At 54.4% G+C, this 22,572-nt stretch overlaps 2 protein-coding genes across 10 annotated transcripts in view; one reads left to right on the top strand and one right to left on the bottom strand.

Annotated features, from left to right (window-relative positions):
* Positions 1 to 13,200, top strand: part of LOC122365671 (Down syndrome cell adhesion molecule-like protein Dscam2) — a 53,184-nt gene extending 39,984 nt beyond the window's left edge. The window contains exons 5-12 of one of the 2 annotated variants that reach the window (XM_043337095.1): positions 660 to 810; positions 2,269 to 2,363; positions 7,125 to 7,299; positions 7,635 to 7,762; positions 9,622 to 9,829; positions 10,113 to 10,142; positions 11,194 to 11,315; positions 12,236 to 13,200. In XM_043337095.1, the coding sequence (XP_043193030.1) occupies positions 660 to 810; positions 2,269 to 2,363; positions 7,125 to 7,299; positions 7,635 to 7,762; positions 9,622 to 9,829; positions 10,113 to 10,142; positions 11,194 to 11,294 (888 nt within the window). In that variant the 3' untranslated portion in view covers positions 11,295 to 11,315; positions 12,236 to 13,200. The remainder of the gene's footprint in view (positions 1 to 659; positions 811 to 2,268; positions 2,364 to 7,124; positions 7,300 to 7,634; positions 7,763 to 9,621; positions 9,830 to 10,112; positions 10,143 to 11,193; positions 11,316 to 12,235) is intronic. The other variant, XM_043337096.1, reaches the window with a different exon arrangement.
* A 70-nt stretch (positions 13,201 to 13,270) lies between these two features.
* Positions 13,271 to 15,501, bottom strand: LOC122365667 (gem-associated protein 6-like). Of its 8 annotated transcripts, none has more exons than XM_043337081.1 (5): positions 15,428 to 15,447; positions 14,775 to 14,925; positions 14,333 to 14,498; positions 13,960 to 14,104; positions 13,281 to 13,653 (listed from the first exon to the last, which is right to left on the bottom strand). In XM_043337081.1, the coding sequence occupies exons 3-5, from the start codon at positions 14,482 to 14,484 to the stop codon at positions 13,387 to 13,389; spliced, it is 564 nt and encodes a 187-aa protein (XP_043193016.1). In that variant the 5' UTR covers positions 14,485 to 14,498; positions 14,775 to 14,925; positions 15,428 to 15,447; the 3' UTR covers positions 13,281 to 13,386. The 8 variants fall into 8 exon arrangements, with proteins under 8 accessions (XP_043193013.1, XP_043193016.1, XP_043193017.1 ...); XM_043337082.1 differs by lacking the exon at positions 15,428 to 15,447 and adding an exon at positions 15,260 to 15,421 and having other exon boundaries at positions 14,775 to 14,843; XM_043337078.1 differs by lacking the exons at positions 14,775 to 14,925; positions 15,428 to 15,447 and adding an exon at positions 15,160 to 15,250 and having other exon boundaries at positions 13,271 to 13,653.
* Positions 15,502 to 22,572: the final 7,071 nt, after the last annotated feature.

A 22,572-nucleotide genomic window follows, 5' to 3' on the forward strand; every position in this document is an offset into this window, starting at 1 on the left:
TCCCAGCTGCACACACAGTCCATGGAGTGTGTGATGTACAGACATCTGACAGGCTAGTTCGCCTTTTTCTGGATTGAGAGGAATTGCTCACTACGAGCTACGAGTACCTAGGTGTATTTACTCTAACCCCACAGTTTCCGAAGAGGAGAGGATGATTATCATATTGCACCGATTACCACCCTCAAAATAAATACAAATGCATGCTGCCGCGTCCCAGCCCGCTCTCTTCTTTGTGTGCCTCTGAATCGTCGCTGGCAGTGTTCCCCCACGTCCGGTCGCTTCGGTCATAAAACCTGGCCAGGGTTGGATCGGTTTGGTTATTATTTAGGACGCCAGCGGCGTCACGGGCTGTGAAGTTTGTGCTCTGGTGTTTATCAACGGGGACGGCCCGGTCCTGCTAGAGGAACGGGTTGGCTGGCGTCTGGCGACCGGCGCGGAGGCGACAGGGGACAATAGGGACACCACCGCGCCGATTTAATGGCCTTAGATTGACCTAAGCTGACCAGACTATGACTCGAGTGTCACCTGTGACCCGATTGTTGGGACACAATTGTGACCAAAATGTGACCTTCGCGCAACTGTGATGAGACCCAAGTCCAACTGTGACCAAACTGTAACCCACTGTGACCTGAATGTGACCCGAATGTGACCTTCCCCAGGGCGGCCTGCTGCCGGGCGGCAAGAAGAAGATGGAGGGCGCCAAGGTGGCTATCGACAAGGTGGAGCGCGCCCACATGGGCACCTACATGTGCACCGTCGACAACGGAGTCGGTGACGCCGTGGTCAAAACCTTCCGGCTAGAGATCAACTGTGAGTAGTCCGAATACATGGGCTTCGAATTCTTGGGCTTCGAATACATGGGCTTCATGGCAGCTAGTTCGAGTATACCTATGGTACCACTGTTAGGTGGTCAAGGAGAGAAAAGTCAGGTGAAAAGGCGCTCCATTAATTCGTGGACACAATGACCCTTCCGAACAATTTAACATCAACGTTTCGGCTTGTAAGACTTCCAAATTGCCACCTGAACAATATATAGTACGCTAAAATTTAGGGCACATATTTTTAATGTTACGTTCGCTCACTTGTAGCAATGGACACATTCGACGAAAATTATTCGGTAAATTTTAGACCACATCGCCGAGAATATTCATATCCTGCCGTGACGACAACCTCGCGGTTATCACCTGGATTGGAATCTATCCACTGAGGGTGGGTTCGGCGTTACCAATTACCCCTGTCGGCGAACCTGCCCACGAAACACGCCACTTCGAGAGTGAAAGGCGTGTAACCGCCCCCACCGGCACTCGGGGGCTCTCCAGACGCAAAAACAATCGCCATACCCTGTGTGGTCCCGACACTCGCGCAGTCATTGCCATTCAGGTATTCGAGGATTTCGGCCCAAACCTGCCCCCGAAGTTGGACAGCACGGCTATAGCTAATCACCTTAGAACGTAGTCGAGACGGACCCGGCCCGATTCGTGTGATCGTTACCAGCAACGTAAACAAGCGGCTGTCGCGTCTACTCGCGCTAAAATATTGGCCCTCCAGGGCTGATGAATTTCAAATTAACACAAAAACAGACGCCCATATGGAGGTGGTCCGTTTTTCCCTGTTTGTCCCGTCAGAACCGAGCGCGCTTTGACAAAAACAAAAGGGCTGAACCGCCGCCGGCGCCGAGTGAGAGTCAGCATCGGTGGAAATTCGCTGTGTAGTGCTCCACGAAATGTTTTTATTAGATATAAAAAGGAATGAATTTAACATAAGAATTTCTAGGCAATTACACCAAAGTCTCTGTTACGATATTGTAATGTCATGAATGCGCAGTTAAGCATTTGTATCCTCAGTGCTGTTTGTCACGAGATAGGTATATTGCTTGACATTTTGAAAGACTTGAGTATTGTGAATCAGTTTGTAAGGACATATTGTATAAAACATGTTCTTAATTGGATGCATCAAGTACACGTGCCCTGCCCATGAGAGAACTCACCTCCCGTCTGACGTCTGTTTTGAATTCTCCATACGCAGTACCTGTTTCCAAAAGTCCCGTACCCACAAAGCCTACAAGGCTATCGCTCGGCCATTCGGTCCGTCGCCAATACCGAATTCCGACACGCTGTCCAGCATTCCGCGGCACGTCGAGTCGCCGGGCCGGGCGCGAGCTGTTGTGACAATGTCGCCGCTCGGGACTCGTGTCCGCCGCGGGCGCCGCGGAATGCGTTCGCGGCGCGGTGCGCCATGTCTGTCTGACCCGCGCCGTGTTTGCCGCAGCGCCGCCGGAGATTGAGGCCGTGACTAAGGTGCACACCGGGGCCGGATACGAAGCGCAGCTGATCTGCACCGTGCACGGACAACCCCTGCCGACCGTGAGTATAGTCCAACAGGGACCGGACACCGGGGAATGAATGGGGAGTGGGGAATAAACATAGGGAATACTGGGGCAGCCTCTGCTGGGTGTGGGTGTATAGAAATACTGCTCGACAGGTAACCGACAACGAGGAATGAGTGAGTGACGTCCCTATCCACTCCCTCCATCCCCAGCCAATCAGGCCTGTAAGAGTTAATTTCTCGCTCTGTCGCCGGCTCCGCCCCGGTATCGCGCCTCCTCCACGGGGCGACAGTCGGCGTGCTGCCGGCCGGAGTCCGGCCGGGTTGGGGCTGGCCGTGCGTGACAGAGAGGTTTGTTTGCCGCGCTCACGACACCTGACGACGCAGTGAGACAGTGAGACAGGGAGGCAGTGACTGCCTCTGACCAGTCACGGAGGAGCGGCGGGTGAAGGAGGAGGTCCCAGCCGTGGTGGCACTGAGTGGAGAAGGGGAAGACTAGGCCGGAGTGAAGATGAATGGGTTATTGAGGAATTGAAACGAGAGAGAATGGAGAAGGATATGATTTGGCAATGGAAACAAATTGGAAACGAAACGGCTTGTTGGATAGTCATCACGTGAAGCGCCGGGCGGAACGGAACGGAGGTAGTGATGACAGACAGGTGATATTTAACTATTTAGAGGAAGTGGACCGGTGTCAATCCCGACCTACCCTGGACTGCTCTCGGATACAGTTTGACGGCGCGGCGCCGAACTGCTCAACTTTCCAAACCAGCGTCCAGCGAGCTGTCAGAAAAACTCTGAAAGGAGCCAGCGGCCGGCCGCCGTTTCACACCGCAGGCGCCGCCGGTGACGGCTGGATGACTCCGCTACGGCCGTCGGTGACGGCGTCATAACATTATACAATCGCCGGCGAGCGGCGCGGTACAAACCGGATACCACCCACGCTTCGGTGGACAGCACATAATCCCTTCAAATCCAGCATACCGTGCTCAAAACTCCTGTGCAAACTTGCAAGGCTTAGGGTTTCTTTCTTAGATCTGCGCCTTTCCTATTGCGGAGTGACGTGCAGCTCAAGATGAGTCATAACAAAAGGCCAATGATACTCAGCCAATCAGCAGGTCACCTCGTTACCCTGAACGTGTGAGGTGTGGACGGAGTACCTCCCACAAAAATACCACCCGTCCTTCTCATTGCGGCTCACTGACCTGAGATCGTCACGAAAACCGGCGCGTGTCGCCCATCACACCGCCCACAAAAACGGCGGCTCTGACACGGCCCGAGCGGCCGGTGGAGCGTCATCCCGAGGGCAGCTTTTTGTGACTGGGTAATCACCGCCTAATTGGCCACCAGCGGAATAAGGGGCGTGATGACGCGAGTGGCGGCCGGTGGCGGTGACGGCGCGGTCAGACGGGGCCGACCGGTGACGGTCCCGGCCGGCCGGTGGCGGTCCGGGACACACTGCACCCCAGTGAGCCCCGCAGTGTCACGCTGCACAGTGCACACCAGACGGTGCCCACTGTCGGCTCTGCGACCGATGAAAGTCCTGCAGCACAGTCGGCGAGTTGCGCTGTGGGGAGCTGCGGTTAGCTGTCGGTGGCGTCATGGCTAGTAGAAGCTTGTCGCGGGGTGAGCCATTGACTGACTAGCACCGCCCGAGGGTATACTGAAAGACAGTCCATTGTCTCCGTAGTCTCCATGGAAATCATCATCGCCCTTCATGGTCTGTCTCTCCGCTCGTCAGGCTCGGGTAAAGTGTAACGCGCAGGTCGCGATATAACGCTCTCGTCCGGCTCCGCTGCAGTATAAGATATGCGGTATGCGGTATACGCCGCGATGGATATGACCGGCGCGCACGGCCATCCCGTCTCGCCCGTGTACCGCAGAGGCTACATGAACGCCAGCATTGTCATGGAAATGGGCACCAAGATAAGCGGCCGTGTTTTTCTGGGAGCGGCGGACGCCGCTGCGCGCTGACCTCAGCTCGCCGCCCCGTGCCGGGATAATCTCCCCATCCCGCCTTCCGTTGTAACGCACAACGCCAGCCTCCGGAAAACTATGAGGCGGTGCTGCTAGAGGCGACCTCCCGTGACCCCGGCCAGTTGAGCGTTCCCCGGGCGGCCTGGCCGGGCCATTCACAGCCCGGCGGCGCGGCCGGCCTGCCCGGCACAGCCGGCTGTGTGCAGTGTATTACTGGGCGGCGTAGGCCGGCCGCGGCTGATCGATGCACTGCGGCGCCGGCCGGTAATTGATTCTGGACGCGGAGGCTCGCTGCAGAGCGGCGGTGGGGCGCGGGCCATTGCGCGGCCATTACCACCTCCCGCACGGCGGACCGCCGGCTCTGGCCGCGCGGTGTCCGGAGGCTACCGACCCCCGGGGCTCCGCCGCCGCCCGGTGCGCCGTGTGCTGCCATTGTGTGTCGTCTGAATGCCGCCGGATCGGGCGCGACACGGCGGGGCAGTGTTGCACCACACACACACAGACACACATGCAGCGGCGGCCCCTCGCGCCGGCGGCCGTCCGTCCTTTGTGGCCGGGCCGGGAAGTTGGGGAGGCGCCGCGCCGCGCCGCCCCGGCCTCCGGCAGGCGATGATGAGCCGACCAGGGGGCGATGGTCGATGGTCGATGCATTCGGCGCCGCGCGGCCAGAAGGGCATCAAAACACGGCCGAACAGACCGGGAGGCCCCGATTGCGCCATCATCTCGGCGGGCGGGGCTATCGTTCGGTGAGTTACTGCCGGCGCCTGTTCACTTTCCTCTGTGGTGAGGGCGGGGTATGTGGCACACTGACCGCACCACGTGCCGGACACGAGAGCCAGTAGCCACGAGAGCCATCAACCACAGCCAGGCATGAAGAGTCAGAAACTGGGAGCCGGGCGGTAGGAGTCCTGCCTGTATGACCCCTCCGCCAACAACAGAAGCTAGGAGCACAGAATCATTGGACGGAGGGTCACCGACTCTGTCGAAGAGACAATTGGAGGCGCCGCATTGTCCGTGCGTGACCGATCATCATCAGGGAGGCTAATGGTGCAACATCGGTCCTCGTCGGCGAATAATCGTCCACAATAATCGTGCTTACGAGGGCAAACAGCGGCGCAGTAGTGCCTCAGGTTGATTGATTTACAAAATGGCCAGGGTAAACGAAAAGACCGGTGGAATATCCCATAGATAAATGTGTAATGCGTTCGAGTTGGCACCTTCAATCAATCGATTACGAGGGGTGGGCGGCGAGGTCACGCAGGAGTAACTCTGAACGCAGACCGTCAGCCGCCGGCGGAGAAAGGCGTGAGGAGCGGCGGCGGCTGTCTGCCGGACAGGGAGCCGTCTGTCTGGTCTGTCAGTCGGACAGGGAGCCGTCTGTCTGGTCTGTCCGTCGGACAGGGAGCCGTCTGTCTGGTCTGTCTGGTCGGGTCTGGTCTTTCAGGTGCCTGACTGCGTTCAGGCCGGCGGCATTCGTATATGGGAGATTCCAATTAGTGGATACAAAAGCAAACGAAAACGGCGGTTCTGAGAATATGCCGAGTGGTGCGAAACATTCAATAGGCTTAGTTAGCCGATGTGGAAATACGGTAATGGTCACACGAATTCCGGGACCACTTATATTTTGACTTAAAAATATCAGTCTCCAAAGCCCTCACTTTATTCAGTAGTTAGTCAAATTTTGCCGCCTGGCACCACAGTCATGCGACACAGTGGCCGTCATACGTGCCGGCCACAAAAATCCATAGCCACAGAGCTGAGTCAGATCTTCTGCTGGTGCAACTGTCAACTATCTCAGCTGTATCCAAGATCCCTATCCCAGTTCCGTCGTCTCCGCTAAGCACTTCCGCCCCGCCCGCGTGCCACCCGCCCGCCGGTCGGCTCCCATTTCCGATTGGCTTTGGCGACCCACTCCGGAACCGTTCCGGAGTTGCGGTATTTTTACCTGCTCGCCAATTAAACGGAATTCGGGCCTCGCAGGCGCGTAGCAAGCTATAACAAAAACGGCGCGACTCCCGCAGTGCCGCGCCGCGCCGCTCCACGTCTCCGTGGCGCCGTTTTTCCCGCGGCGGCGCCTTCCGGCGGGACCGTCGGACCGGGGCCGGCGCCCGCCCCGCCCCGCCCCGCCGCCGCCGGTCCCGGTTTGTGGGTGGGCTTTTGTTTCGTCTGCGCCCGCCGGCGCCGGCGTTTTTGCCGCGGTGCCGATGGTTTCATTGCCCCGGGCTGCGGCGCGGCGCGCTCGGCCCGGCTCGGCCGCCGCCGCTGCCGGCGCGAATATTTATGGTGCAACGCTGCCAGCTGGCGAGGGGCGCGGTGTCGACCGGTCGGCCGGCCCATCGGCCATGATAAGACGGATGGTCAAATCGACAGGAACTGTGTCGGCATGCCGCTCAGGCGTGCTCCGCGTGCTTAGTACAAATGGCGCTTAGATAGCTATCGAGGATGCAATCAATTTTCCCTCTGACCTGGGTAAGATAAAAGATCCTTGCCCTGCCGATTGTCGAGCAGAGGCGACCAGCTCCAGAGATTGAAGCCGGGAAGTAATCCGGCCGGCCGATTATGAGTTACCACGCAAAGTAAATGTATTCGCCATTTGGATGTCAGTTTCCGAAATGACACTGCAGCAGAGCACCAACTCACCCGACCTAACCTCTCCGCCGCCGAACCAAAGGCGACAAGCATCCCTGACAGGTTTGTCATTCTGGACTCTATCCTGGGCCATCCAGTCATTTGAACCTGATCTTGACCTGCGATAGTGTCGTCTGACCTCCATGGCCCTGCGTGAGTGCCATCTGACCGCTGACCCGCCCCTGCCCCCTCAGGTCAGCTGGGCCCGAATGGGCGACAAGACCGTGGACAAGATGCGCCACGTGCAGCAGCACGAGGGCGCCCAGTACAGTCTGACCATTGACGAGGTACGGGACTCGGACCTCGGCCAGTACGTGTGCCGGGCGCGCAACGACTACGGCACAGCCAACGCCGCCATTGAGCTCACAGGTCAGTGATGGGTCAGGTCACGGGCCGCTTCACGGGTACGGGAGGTCACGGGTCAGGTAACGGGAGGGCGAGGTCACGGATCAGGACATTGCACGGTCAGCTTACAATTTAGCTTTGAGCACAGCGAGGCCATGGAATGTGTATCGATCCAGACTTTTTCAGATACTAAAGGCCGCCCTCTAATTCGCTGGCATTTTCATAGTACCTATATATAGGCAATAGGCATACTCGTTTCAGTATGTTGAACGTAAGAAACCATGTCATCAAAATCGTTTGCGGCCTTCATTTCACCTGTCCAGACCCCACTGTGACCCTCCCCTGATGTGACGTCACAGGTCAGCCCAAGGAGGTGCTGATGACGTCACCCGCCCACGGCCGGGAGAAGGACTCGTACACGCTGCGCTGGAACGTCGAGAGCTACGCGCCCATCGAGGAGTACAAGGTCACCTACAAAATCGCCCAGGTACGCACTAGGAGCGTACAGCCTCGGCTAGGTGGCTGTTCGCGCCCGGGGGAGCGCACTCCGCCGTTCGCGCTAATGGGATAAATAGGGGGTCCGAACGCAAATACCCGCCGCTGTAATTGAGGGGACGGGGGGCGGCGCGCGTGCAGCCACGCGGCGCAGGGGTGTTGTAAGGGTGATTAGGGGTGTCAGTTCGGTAAGACCCTCCGGGTGACGGGTTCGGGGAACCACGCCTGTGACATACCATACGGTGGGTGTGCCGGTTTGGTATCATAACTTAGCGCGATCTGAAATCACGGGGCGAAAGTGCCAGAGATAGGTGTGACCTGATCCACCGTTCTCTTTTCTTTTGAGCTTCCAATGGCATGGGACCAGATACTAACCGATCATATAATAGCCGAGGCATTTCAGCTGAAGCTACTGAATGTTGATCCCTTGCGTTGTCAATCCACCTCACAGTGCGTTCCATGACTGTTTGTCCGGTGTATGTCCGGATCTAGAACCTGTCACGCTGACTGCTGTTGACACGTGACTGACGGACTGACATCAGTACGCCGTCACGTGACTGACAGGCTGACATCAGCACGCGGTCACGTCATTGACGTCAGGACGCTGACTCCGTCCGGCCGCGGCCGACCTTGGAGGAGAGTTCCGCAGTCCAAGGCAGCACGCTATTCCGACATAACATTCACGTGGCGCTACAACTTAACAAGGGTGACTCATCAACCCATTCAACCATAGGGTTAAACGCAGCAGGGCAACGGACGAGCGCACGTGAAATTTGAGAAGTATCTTTACCAGGAACGTGTTGAAGGTTGATGGTTTCCTAAGAACTGCCAACAACGCTGTTATGGAAACGAACACGCTTAACTCGAGTCATGGAACTTCGTTCGTTAGGTATCACGTAAAACCTCCCTGTCCCTTTTCAGTTTTCATACAGCATAACCTCACGCTGCCTCCGCCGGTAGGCCCTGGCCTCACCGCGCTCACGTTCTGCGTCTGGCCCTATCCGTCTTCCTGTTTGAGCAGGCTGTATCCCCCATCCGTCCGATGGGTGAGTGGGACTGTATTACGGTGGGCGGGCGGCGAAATTAAATTATAGCCCGGTAATGACGGGCTGTGCCGGACACTGGCGCTCGACCGCCGCCGCCGCGCAGGGCCGCCGCGGGCTGGGTCATTGCCGTTTCCGGCGGCAGCGGAGGTGGGCATGGCGGGTTAGGTACGCAGGCACCTGGCTGCTGAATAACTGGGGACCGCGCAGGGGACGCCAGCACGTGGGGACGCCGGCACGTGTGGACGCAGGGACGCACCAAAAGGGGACGCTCGGGAGACGGTATGCAGGATTAGGGTTTACGACCTGACGAGCTTCCCGATCCGGTGGTATGCAATTAAATGATGGTCTGACGAGGTGCACGGGGCATGGATAAGGTAGAAAAGCTATACAGAAACATTTTTAGGATTATTTCCCAGAGTGCTGCAGTTAAATGGTCAAAATTGGTCTTGTCTCTGAAACATTAAAAAGTGACATTTGTGGACGCGAAACTACTCCACTCAGCGTTCTGAAGCCGAATCACGCGCTGAGAAATTATCTGGAACAATATGTGAATAGACCAGATGGCCTATTGTCTTTCATGTGTTCCACGGACCACGGAAATAACAAAGACAGTTTCCACGAAAAACCATTTGTACCTACTGGCTTTGTGAACGACCGGAGCCGCTGGGTTTGGCGTCCACTACCGTGGCTTGTCTGACTTGGCCATTGTCAGAATGGTAATAGAGAAACGAAACGTGAAAACGGCCTGTCGTGCCATAGAAAGTTCGTTGAATCGTCCCTTGACATACCATCGTCCGTTTTTCAGACGAACAACAGCAGCCCCAAGCAGCAGTGGGAGCAGATTACAGTTCCGGCGCCGGCCAAAGAGGGCAGCACGGTCGTGTACTCGCACCTGCATGAGCTCAGGAACCTGGCGCCGGCCACCGCCTACGAGGCCGTCGTCACGGCCAAGAACAAATACGGCTGGAGCGAGGAGCCCAGCCGGCCATTCAAGCTCTATACACTCGGCGCACGTGAGTTGGGGGAGGTGGAGAAGCCAGATGGGCTGCGGCGCGCTGGCGGGTAGTACGAGGGGCGCCGCCGCTCATAATGCCTTCCGTGGGTCAGGCTGCCTGTATTAGAACAACAGAACCACTGTTTCAGGAAAGCTAGGGTAGGAGTAAATCGCTGCAGGCAATCACCTTAGATGTCCAAGAGAACTGCTTCAATTTTCTTATCGCCCTGAGATGTTTAAAGTGACTCCCCATTTTGTGCCACTGTGACGGGAGCTGACGCCGGGGCGGGTGCGCCTTTCAGACTTCACCGCTGCTGACCTGGTCGGAGGCGGTAAGGACCCCGGCCGGACCGCCGGCCCTCCGGCTGCATGTGGGGAGTGCTGTGACTCTAACGCTCCGCAGAGTAGCAGAGGCGCGCCCAACTGACCCCTTCCGCAGGACCTGGCCAACTCTGGGCGCTGGTCGTCGGACGTAGAAAGCCCGGCAGCACCGAGAGTAGTGGTGGTTATGAACTGAAAGAGGCGGATATTGGCTGGTGGGCTGGACGTGGCGTCATTCTGTCTCTTTTTCCTTTCTTTGTGGTAAAATTTCCATGCCGATAAAAATAGTCAACCAAACCAAACTCATTTCAACTAAAACAGTCAGAGGGAGTGATTTATCGTCAAAAGGCATAAAATAAGCATTACTGAGACGCCACAAGCCGTACCAGGTCCGCCATCAATACGAATAACGATCGTAGTGCCTCTGTAGTGATAACACTCGAACAGCATCTGATACGGTGATGGTTTTCACCCTCTTCTGACATACCTAACCCCGTGTGCGGTGTTCGGGCGTGTTCTCTCTTCAGTAGGGGCTCGAGTGCGGCTGTCTGACAATTCATAGCCTCTGCATGTCTGCCAGGGCCCCGGCTGGCCCGGATGGAGGCTAAACTGTGTCTCTGAGATGTGTGTGGATTGGACACCAGTTAGATACACACTAACCTCGTGCCCGGTGCGATCTCGGGTTCGACAGGTGGAGCGCGCATGCTGGTGGATGGAGATTGTGTTTGGGCAGAGATGTCTTTGCAAGTGCGTGTTCCAACTTGTGGGCATATCGGGTTTTCTTTCCTTCTTTCAAAAAATCACACTGGCCATTTTACCAAACCTTATGAAATCAACAAGGATGCTAACATGCCTTGGAAACAACAATTCAGCAATCAATAGCATCCAAAATGATACGCCAGCCCAAACATTTACAGACGGATGTGGTCTATCCCGGTCGGTGTTTGAGGGGCGCGCTGGAGAGGCCCCCCCCCTCTCTGACCCCCGCCTGTCCCGCTGAACAGCCCCCCCCGCCCGGCGCGCTCCCCTGTCGTCTGTCTGACGTCGTCGCTCCGTTTCCAGAGGCGCTCGGGTCGACCGACCCCAACAGCGCGGTGTCGACACGGAGTGGCGCGCTGACAGCGGCCACGGCGCTCCTCTGCGCGCTGCTCGCCGTCTTGTGAACGGTCCCACCGCACCCATAGGTGAGAGTGAACCGGGGGGGGGGGGTCCCACCGCACCCATAGGTGAGTGGGTACCGGGGGTCCCACCGCACCCATAGGTGAGTGGGTACCGGGGGTCCCACCGCACCCATAGGTGAGTGGGTACCGGGGGTCCCACCGCACCCATAGGTGAGAGGGCATAGGCGAGGGGTCCCACCGCACCCATAGGTGAGTGGGTACCGGGGGTCCCACCGCACCCATAGGTGAGTGGGCACCGGGGGTCCCACCGCACCCATAGGTGAGTGGGTACCGGGGGTCCCACCGCACCCATAGGTGAGTGGGTACCGGGGGTCCCACCGCACCCATAGGTGAGTGGTTACCGGGGGGTCCCACCGGCCACCGCACCCATAGGTGAGTGGGTACCGGGGGTCCCACCGCACCCATAGGTGAGTGGGCACCGGGGGTCCCACCGCACCCATAGGTGAGTGGGTACCGGGGGTCCCACCGCACCCATAGGTGAGTGGGTACCGGGGCCCCGGGGGTCCCACCGCACCCATAGGTGAGTGGGTACCGGGGCCCCGGGGGTCCCACCGCACCCATAGGTGAGTGGGTACCGGGGCCCCGGGGGTCCCACCGCACCCATAGGTGAGAGACAGTGACTGGTGCGTGGTCTCCGCCCCCGATCCTCCATGGTAACCAGATGGCTATGAGTGTCTATTTTATGTGGGGTTGCTTTCATTGAAGCAAGCAATACAGAGTAGATGTCAAAATCGTAAATTCGCCGTTCACACTAGACAACATGTTCCTTCATCTTCCCTAGCCTCTTCCTCATTGCAAGTATTTGCGATCTGTCGTCCCCCAAACTGTTGAACCTTGAGACCAACAGCCGAAAGTGAGCCTAGCTTAGCACAGCACCGTAGTACGACTTTAGCGCCACCTCCTCACCACGCGCTCTGTTGCAGGTTACGCTTTCACTTGCGCCAGCGCCCGTCTGAGTCAGCAGTCCCACGGGCCGGCCTCGGCTTCGGGTCCGCGGCGGCGCGAGTCCAGAGCCAGAGCCGACTAGTCCAGCGCGGGATCGAGCGTCCGGCGCGGTCGCCAAGTGCGACAGCGCCGCTGACGCGGATGGAACAGCCGCCAGCGCCGCTACAGAGTGAGGCTCTGCGACCCAGAGCGAGACTCTACGCCCGAAACCGGCAGAGTGAGGCTCTGCGACCCAGAGCGAGACTCTATGCCCGAAACCGGCACAGTCCGGAGCGGCGCGGCGTATTTCAGAGCCGCTGGACGGTCTCAGCGGTCGGTGCAGAGTGCTTATGAACAGTCAGCCCGGACTGACGTCCGGCCCGCGGCTGAGGTCTGACGCCCAGTCGCCGAGACGGTACGAACTCGACGTCACAATAGTCTCGAACGGGCTGAGCGCCGCCGAATTTCGCCGTCAGGGGCGCTAGTGTCGCGCGCACGGCGAGGACCGAGTGGCCCGAGTGAGACCCGCTACAAATGTGGAACGTCTGTGCGCTATGTTTGTGTGTGTGTGTGTGTGTGTGTTGGTGTACGTGAGCGCATGCGTGCATATGGTGGTGATACGTGGTGCCTGCGACGCCAACGCGTCCGGCCGCTTTGTGTCAAAATTATTCGCTTCGCTTCGCGGTGGTTGACGAGGCGGCAGTGCCGTGCTGACGAGTGACGGGACGCGCCACGGACAGACCGGTGGCGACATGACGGGCAGCTGCACCTACTGGCGGGGGACGGCCACGGAGCGCGCTGAACTGGGGCCGCCCGGCGAGCGCCGCGCCCACAGAGCCTATTTATGCAACCATCCGGGCCAGCTAGTACATGATGTAGCTCTGTTATGTTCCTTATGTTTGCTTTAAGCAATACTGTACTTTGATTTTTGAAAATAAAGATTCCTGAGCTGTTTCGAGTGAAACCGCCTGGTTACTGACCTCATGTCATCCATTACAAATAGCAGCGAATATGCTGTCACCGAAAATGACTTATGTGTATCAAAATCAGTTATATTGTTTGACAAAAAGTACAAATGACAATGGCACGATCGCTTCCCCAGCAGTGAGACCCCCTCCCGCTCGGCCAGCTCCCAGCGCGGCGCGGCGCGTCAGCTGACCTCTGGCGGCTCTCCTGCCGGGTGTTCCGCTCCGTCCGGCGGCGGCGCGGCCCGCAGCAGGGCGTCCAGCCGCTGCAGCACCAGCTCGTTGGCGCAGACGCACTGGTCGGCCGTGTACGGCGCGTGCAGCGTGGCCACGCCGGCCACCGTCACGTGATCGGCGCCCACCTCCACCGGCAGACGGTGGCGCCGCAGCCAGCCGACCACGTGATCACGCCGGGCGCGCAGTGCGCCGGGCGAGAGCGCGCTCTGCTCCACCTGGGCGGGGGTGGGGAGGGGAGTCAGTCACGTGCGAACGTCAGAGCGCTGACCGCATCACTAAGACGACACTGGTGGTCACTGGAATTTTATAAAAGACAGCCGACACTAAAAGACAGCCGACACTCATGAAATTGGTTGATGCGGCTAACCTTAGAGCTACATATGTTCACGGAAAATCGACCTACCCGCAACAAGCCATGTTTTCCTTGAGTGATGATTTTATGTTTTTTGGTTGCATATTTAGATAGCAGTTTACGGTAAACGAGACTCGGTGAGGGGCGGAGCGACCGCGGTGTACCGTACCGTCTGGGTGCGGAGCAGGGAGTCCATGGCCCGGCGGGTCCGCTCGTCACACTCTGCGCTGAGGGTGCGAGAGGCCGTCACACCGTGACCGAACACCAGCTCCACGGTGGGGCTGCGGGCCTCCAGACCACTGACCAGCACCCAGCTGAAACACACGCCACCACCGGTCACAGTCAGAGCCAGAGGTCAGGTCAGGTCAGGGTCATGGTAAACTGTCGAACACTGGAGGTAAATTGAAAACTAAGCTTAAAACATTCCTGCAATATTCAGACCTAATTAAACAAGTCATGCTCATGTCAGCACTCAGCTGTCAATGCAGCTGCATCATGCACATGGCCACAAGAAGTAAGCAGATGCTGTTGTACAGACTCACCTTTCTGAGACAGGGTCAATGGTCAAAACCCTGCCATTGTGAACACGGCCATCACAAGTAGTCAGCTCAACTTCCCTGTACAGCATACTCTGCAGTTTAATTGGGTCATTTTTGAACACTGGGTGATCATCAAGCTCTTCAACAGTGGTCATACTGTTCTGATAGCCTGTAACAAACATGAGAAATGTTAAATAAATGAATTTATGTTTCTTTCCAAATTGTATCAATTTGTTCTCTCAGTTAAGTGAATCATTTCAGGTCAAAACTGATCTGTGTGCCACTGCCAGGATTATAAATCAATGAAGATTAACATTTTCTCAAACAGCTCAGCAAAAAAGGAAAAACAGGCACAAACAGTCATATGCAAGATACCTCAACCTGATTATTGAATATTGGTCAAGTTAGTTTTTCCCATATACTGACTGTATATTGATAATATTACCATATACAGAAGTTCACTGCTATTGTTGGATGTTGGCGTTTCTTCGGTTCTTATCGCAACACACAGTACCTACCATTACATGTAAATTTGACCAATCAGATGGCAGGCATGCTCCTGCTCATAAAAACAGAGACCGAGCCACCTCAAAGCGCTGCATTCACGCAAAATATGTTAAATTACAATGCTGTTCTTATATCTGCATGCTTAAGCTGGTATACATGCTGATATTACACCAAAGTAAAAGGCCAAGGTTGTTGAGGTCGCAACCTCTAATTAAACTCCAGTCATGAGTCAGCACTAACATCCAGGACAATGAATCAAATTGAAATCAAAATGTGAATGAGCATGGTGGTTGCTTCCAGAAAAAAAACAGCCTTAAACATACCTATTTTAAAAAAAAATCCAGCTTTTTCAGGCAAAATATTTTTGCAATCCAAGCAGCAATGATAAAATTGTGGCATCTTAACTAAGCATGAAGATCATACTTTTAGGTAGGTGCCCACAATTGCAATAAGCTTCGAGCTTCTCATTCTGTGGCCTCGGCACTCGCTCGGTCAGTTTCCGGGATATCTGTAACCCTTCTGTTGCTTTTTAAAATCGTTTGCCTTTGGCATCAATAAAAAAATTTAAATGAAAATGCATATATAAACAACCACTAAAAGCATCTTTGATTTTGAAATTAGGCAGCGACACACCAAACGACCGTTTGGCTCAGTGAGTTGTGAGTTTGGCTTTATATTTTGTATCTTTTGCGCCAATTAAACCATCAAAATGAGATCTGTCAAATTGGTGAAGGGAACGCCACCGAAATTGACAAGCGTCAGTCGTCCCCAGTAAACATGCCGACGTCGGCCCGGCATCGGCAAAGCACACATCGGGGTGACGTCGGCATCTCGGCATCAGCATGCCGACGTCGGTCCAACCTCGGCACGGCGTCGGCTGGACGTCGGGTAGGTACGTCCGCAAGTAGTGACGTCCAGCCGACGTCGGGCCGAGATCGTTTGCCGAGATTGAACTTTGTGTGCGCCATATCGAAGGATAATATCGGTAAGCCGAAGTCCAGCCTTAACCCTCGCCGGCACAGGCCATTTTGTGTCCTTCGACGGCACAAGGGTTGGTACGACCCCCCCCCTCGCGTTTGGCCCCTGATCGAGCTAGAGCTTCGCGGAAAAAACGAGCGTGTTGCCAGTCACGAGACGAAGCCGATGATACCCAATTTTAAGGTCCTAGGTCATCGGTTGACCTTCCAGGTCAGGTCAATGACTCGAAAACCGGGAAAATCGGGACCTGTTAGAAAGTCGTGAAGTGTGGCTGCTATGTGGTTTTCCGGGGTGCTGATCACGAATATCGTGTCAGTTTTGATCAGAGATGATGTTTTTAAGCATTTAGACCAGGTCGGGTCAGGTCAGGTAACTGGTCAGGTCAACCGGTAGGGGTTGTGACGGGTATTCGTAATACGTGTCAACCGCCTCTGACAGCTTCGTAACATGTTACGAAGGCACCAAAACTACTTCGTAAATGTTCAAGTGGTTGCTAAATTCGAATTCAGCTCCAAAAACTAGCCTAGAAACATGTAAAACTCGAAAAAGTGAACCAAGGTCACCCGAGGTCACCAAAGGTCAATGACCTGACCTGACCTTCAGGTGACCTTGACACCCACCCTAATGTATGGGAGCAACATCAAATAACATGTTTGAACGTTTGAAACCACGAAAAGCTTGCAAACGCGCGGCTAATGCGAGCCGACATACGCCGAATCGCGATTTCGGCCAAACATGGTCACGGAAAAGAGGTCACAGGTCAAAGGTCATTGGGGTCAGGGTCATGAAATTTTCAGGGAACGTGTAAAATTGATAAATGCGAGGGTACCGAAAGTTTCGTTGCGATCGGCCGCTTTTTACGCGAGTTATTCGCGAAAAACCTTAGGGGGGTGCATCATCCCCCCCCCCCTGTGCCGGCGAGGGTTAAGATGTTACCGAGAGACAGGGGTGGAGATCTGTCAAAATTTCAGAGGGGTCCAGGCCGGGCAGATGGAGGCGGGCTGGATGCAGTACCTTGACTTACATAGCAGTAATTCGTTTTCAGGGGGGTCCTGACCCCCCCCCCCCCGAGATCTCCACCTCTGCCGAGAGATGGCGCTGATGTCCAACACCTAAAATCGGGACCATAGCCGCGGGAGCTGGGGGGGGGCAGTGGGGGCAGCTTGCCCCACAACTCTGGGGCCGTGGAGGCGGTGCCCCCTCAACTTTGAGACGGAACACCGCACTTTTTTGTCATTTTTTCTTTTTTGTTGAAAAAGCAAAGTGATGAAAAAAGTGGCCTAAAACCGATGAGAAAACTAGATTTTGGGGTCGGTACCCTATAGGCTGATTTCTATTATGGTGTGCCCCACAGTCTGAAAGTAGTTCCCGCGCGGCGCGCCCCTGGTCGGGACCTGTTTTCACGAATAGCTGGTGATGTTTAGAGATAAGGCAAAAGAGTGAATAGTGTCGGGTGTGTGAATAGGTCACAATGATCATACATAGGCGGCGGAGCGGGGGGGGGGGGGGGGCACCGGGACACCGTGCCTCCTTGATTTTGCCTTTTCAACATTAGCCCTATGGGTGTTGCATGAAAAGAATGGCGCCAGAAGTCGGCAAAGTCCCCCCCCCCTTAACCCGCGCACCGACGGGGGGGCGGATATCCGCCCCCCCTGAGGTTTTTCGCGAATAGCGGGAAAACCGCGGCGCGTAGCGCCGCGAAATTTGGTATGACTATTCCCTTATCAATTTTACACATGGTGTGCAAGTTTGAACCTCCTACCTTTCAAGGTCAGGTCACCAGGTCACTTTGAATGACCCAACCTCAAGTCACTTTTTTGCAACTTTGTCACCGTGCCAGAGCTACAGTAGATGTCGGAGGCCTTTGAAAGTCGCAGGATGTTATTAGGTCATTAGTAGCTACAATTTGTATATCTCGGAATTTTGATATCGGTGACCTAAGGTCAGGTCAATTTCGCGACCTCCCCATTATAAGTCAATGGGGGAAAAATCAACTCCCTGTTTTTACCACTAAAACGGGTCGGAATGGCCCCATATACCATACATGACTTCATATACGATCAACCTTCACTACCTTGAGGTCTGTTTTGCTGTTGGGCAGCTGTGAGGTCATGTGACGTCATCAAAGGTCACCAAAGGTTTTTGGCCAATAACTCCGTACAGGAACAAGATACAGACGCGTGGATGGTCTCATTGTGTTCAGCTCGTCAAGACGCATCGAATGATATACATGATGACCTCGAGGTCACGTGACCTGAGGTCAACCTTTGACCTTGACCTTTCGAGGTCAACATATATATCATTCGATGCGGATTGACGAGAGGATCACGATGATGCCCTTAGTTTGTTCCTATCTTGACTAATTCGAAAGTTATTCGAGAAAAACTCTCTCCATATTTAGCGCCGCCATTTTGACTTTTTCGACCCCTGTGACGTCATCTTTGACCTGACCTGAAAATGACCTTAGTAAAAATTGTAGATCTTGACCGTGCGTATCCGATGCCGTTTACCGCTTGTCGCTATCTTGCTTCGTTCTCGAGATCTCAGGGGGGGGGGGCGGTCATCCGCCCCCCCCCCCCCCCCGTCGGTACTAAGTTGGCGCAGACCCCCGTCGGTGCGCGGGTTAATTGAAAGTGTTCCACCGCTACTGACAATGATATTTAGACTCGTCACCGTGTCGTACATTGGTCGAGTTCACCACAGGACGCCGCACGGCTGCTACTTGAAGCAGTAACTCCTCACCTGGCAATGAATATATAGTCTGAGATTCTCGGTCCGAAAACCATCAAGTTCTATGCAAATTAGATAGTTTATATGAATGACATGAAGGAAGCGGGGTGGTCACTTACTCCATGTCTTAATATTAAGATTGTACATGGCTTTTGACGAGTGCTAATCATAGCGGAGAGACGTCGGCTGAACATCGGCTGAACGTCGAGCTGGTAGCGTAGGAACGTTGGGTTGAGAGCGAGGGGACGTCGGCTGTGCATCGGCTGGGCGTCGGTCCGACGTCGGCTGTACCTCGGGTTGATGGATGGCGAGGAGATGTCGGGCCGACGTCGGCCGGACGTCATCTCGGCTCAACCTCTCGGCAAACGATCTCGCTCGGCCTGACGTCGGCCCGACGTCGGCTGGACCTCGGCTGGACATCGGTATATGCGGACGTACCCGACGTCCAGCCGATGTCGGGCCGAGGTGGAACCGACGTTGGGCCGACGTTGGGCCGACGTCGGCATGTTTACTGGGTCGTTACTCGTTAGGTAGGTACGCATGACAAAACACGATATTGTCTCTATGCAATCAAAACTATGTAAGGCTGCTGTTATGCTATACAATAGGCATACGTGATTATGCCGATCATCACTAAGGATCTACCTAAATTTCTGCCTAGCCCTAATTTCTGCCGAGTAGGTAGACATGCCTATGTTTTAGGGTCTTGGTCATACCTATCGTCCGCCGGTACAAAACATATGCGTCGTATGCTACTACCTGATGTGAGTCGTTAACCGTCTGGTTAGCGCTCCACCTGCCACCAAAGCATGCACATTGAGCTAGAACAGTAGGTACCACTACCTACCTACCTACATATACCACATTCCTTGGAGCGCGGACCGCGGTCGATCACAGCTCACACGGCCACCAGCGGTCGCTGCAGAATGCATGGCCTGGAGGCTACTGGCTGATGTGATAGGTACTTATTCTTGGGCTTTTCAGGAGGCAGTCAAGTGACATCCGTCTGCCAGTCCCAGAAAGCCTGGGCTAGGCTTCAGCATGGCGAGGGGAACATTCTATTGCCATGCTCGGGTGGCCGATATCAACAACGTAGGTAAGGTCTTTAACCAATAACAATGTCAGTGACTCAATACTGTATGTGTCAAATAAATATTCTGTTGCGGACGTCTCTGGCTTTCTTGTGTGGACTGTATAATGTTTGTTACGTCTCGCAGCATTCGGGTTGGCGGCCGGGGGAATTGTGAGAGGATCTAAGATTAATAGAGGCAGTGAACGAATAATGAAGAAGGGAAGTATCTAATCGGTAAATAAATAAACACGGATGAATAATTCACGGATCAAGGTTCAACAGCGCCCGTCTCAGAGTGCATAAGGAGCACACCTCGCGGCATGCATGTTGGGTCGTTAAACAGCGCCCGTCTCAGAGCGCATAAGGAGCACAACTCGCGGCATGCATGTTATGTAGGATGACAGAGGAGTGATAGGAATAGTGAGTAGACCCGGCCACCGTCATGTGAGCTGCGCGCCGCTCTCCTTTCTTCCACTCGCCACTTCGGTTTCACTCACACCACCACCACTTAAACACAGTCTTCTAAATAGAAGAGTTCGCTATTGACCGAAGACGGCGAGATGGCAGCAGTACAGCACAGACACAGTAGTTAGAAAAGTTAGACGTGAGCGGCAGCAGAGCGCCGCCGTCCACGTTTGAGAGCGAAGTGAGCTCGTCGGCGACTAACAGTGAAGTGAGGGTGCGGACCCCTGGATCGGTTCAAATACGCGTCGCCCAGAATGTCATGCGATACAGGGGTCATGACATTACACACAAAAAAGGCAGCAGGCACGCCGCGTCCCCTTACACACCCTTCCAGTTCCCGGCGCGATATTCGCCTAGTTTGTCGGCAACAATATTCAATGCATACCTACTACCTAGGCCAACTATGCTAAACACCCCGCAACCCAGAAATGCTCCGGCTGCTTTTCAATAGAAAAACACAACTCTAACGAATAGCTTTGTCTACTTCAAATTGCCTGCGGTAAGCGTTTATTAGTTATCTAACATTTTCATTGTACCTAAAACATATTAAGCTTGTGAATTATGGAGTGCATAGGAAGCAAAGCTTCCTAAGCATTATATTTGGCCTATGCAATTAAATGGTTCGAGAATCACATTTCTTTGGTTGGTAATTTAATGGAAATTTATTAGAGGTACCGTCTACCGAACACAACGCGTACAAGGACTATGGCTACAGAACAAATACAGCGTTTATATGCCTCCGGATGGAAGGCTCGTGTTCGTGAGGCGACACATCCGCTTACGTGAGTCGTGTCTCGTAAGGGTAGGTACTCGTATTTGATTATCTACAAACTGTTACGACACAAATCAGCTCGCTGAATGTCCGTCCGTCCCCCCCCCCCCCGTGCATACGCACGCGCATCGTGGTGACGTGGTGTGTCAGTCGACGTCCCTTAAGACGGTAACACAGACATCATACGGATCCTAATACCAGGTGCAGGCTGCAAGGGTATCTAACATGCTATTAATAAGACGGCCCTAATCAGCACATTTATCGCTGCGGTCCCGCACTGGATACGAATGGACTCCCCCGGACTGTGGGGCCACAATGCAGCGGTCTCATTGACAACACCATGGTCCATGGTATTGTAGCTATGCTAAACAAGAATGGTGATGATTGCAGGCACTGGTGTTGAAGTCACAATCCATATCGATCACAGTGTATTATCATATTTAGTCCCATTGTGTTCAAAGCATCTTCGTTTTCAGCGACACTAAAGCTTTAGACTAGAGCCTCATAACTGACTGGTCGTTTGGTTCGATAGACGGGAGATAATCGTCGTTACATTGCATGTGTTCATGAGCGTATCTATCGTAACGTACTCCATTGTCAATCTTATCTTCTAACGGTAGGTATCGACTCGGCTTGCCACCGACGGGAGCAGTACGGAGCCAATTTTACTAAGAAGCTGTGCCGCATTTGGTAGCTATGACTGTGAGGCACATGGGTCGCCGTGCCGCTGCTAAAAATGCAATATTGTCTGCAGACTCTGCACTCGTGTACACGCAGTGCATCTTATCTTTGTGTTGATACACTTAGGAGGAAGTCCACTGCCCAGCATCAGCATTTATTTGTGCCAATGCTGTGAACTGTAAATAACAAATAATAAAAAATAATATTAAAATGTAATAATTTGTGCCACTTATCAGAGTGCAGGTGTGTCTGAAACATTTTTCTGTATCTCTAAAGCTGTAGGCCTGACAGCTCTTCCTGCGAAACCTTTTTTGGGTCGAAAATGGCAGAAATGACGTCACTCTGACGTCATTAGCGACCAACCTATCATAGCCTTTGGAAAAAGTTTTGGTCACCATGTGCGCTAGCTACTCCCGGGAGGGTACTGAAAGTTTGGTGACGATCGGCGCAGCGCGGCGTTTCTCGAGATATATCAAAAAAAAAAAACTAAAGGGGGGGGGGGCAAAAAATGCCTCCCCCTCCACCGCCTGGAAGGTTAATATTGTATAATTGTTTTCATTCACTCGAATATATACAATCGAAGAAACTGTTCATTGAGTCATACAACCTGGCCTGGTGGTTCCGCGAGCTATAGGTGTTGGGCGTTGGCCTTCATATGTAAAAGATGAGCTCACATATCTACATACATCGTGACACGTGATAAAATCATCTCAGCGAGCCTTTGTGTCGGCCACCCGGCAACACGCATTATTTCGGAGCGGAGTGATGCCGATACCTATAATGCACTCTAGGTACAGAGGGGTCACAGTGGCTGCTCTACACATATGACTTGTCCGGCTCTGAGCGTTGAGTCAACGCCACAGCGGCGCCCAGTCCGGGAGGTGACTTCACTCGTGAGGTGACGCTGCCGTTATCGCCGACATCCGCACCATATGTTCAGTCCAACTGCTACCCCTATCAGAGGCAGAGCCGGTCATTAAACAGATAGCTCAGCAATGTCTGCTTGATATAAACGTTTTATCACATAACGCTTACCGG

This window comes from Amphibalanus amphitrite, unplaced genomic scaffold, assembly GCF_019059575.1.
Source record: "Amphibalanus amphitrite isolate SeventyFive unplaced genomic scaffold, NRLGWU_Aamphi_draft 000756F_arrow, whole genome shotgun sequence".
Lineage (NCBI taxonomy): Eukaryota > Metazoa > Arthropoda > Thecostraca > Balanomorpha > Balanidae > Amphibalanus > Amphibalanus amphitrite.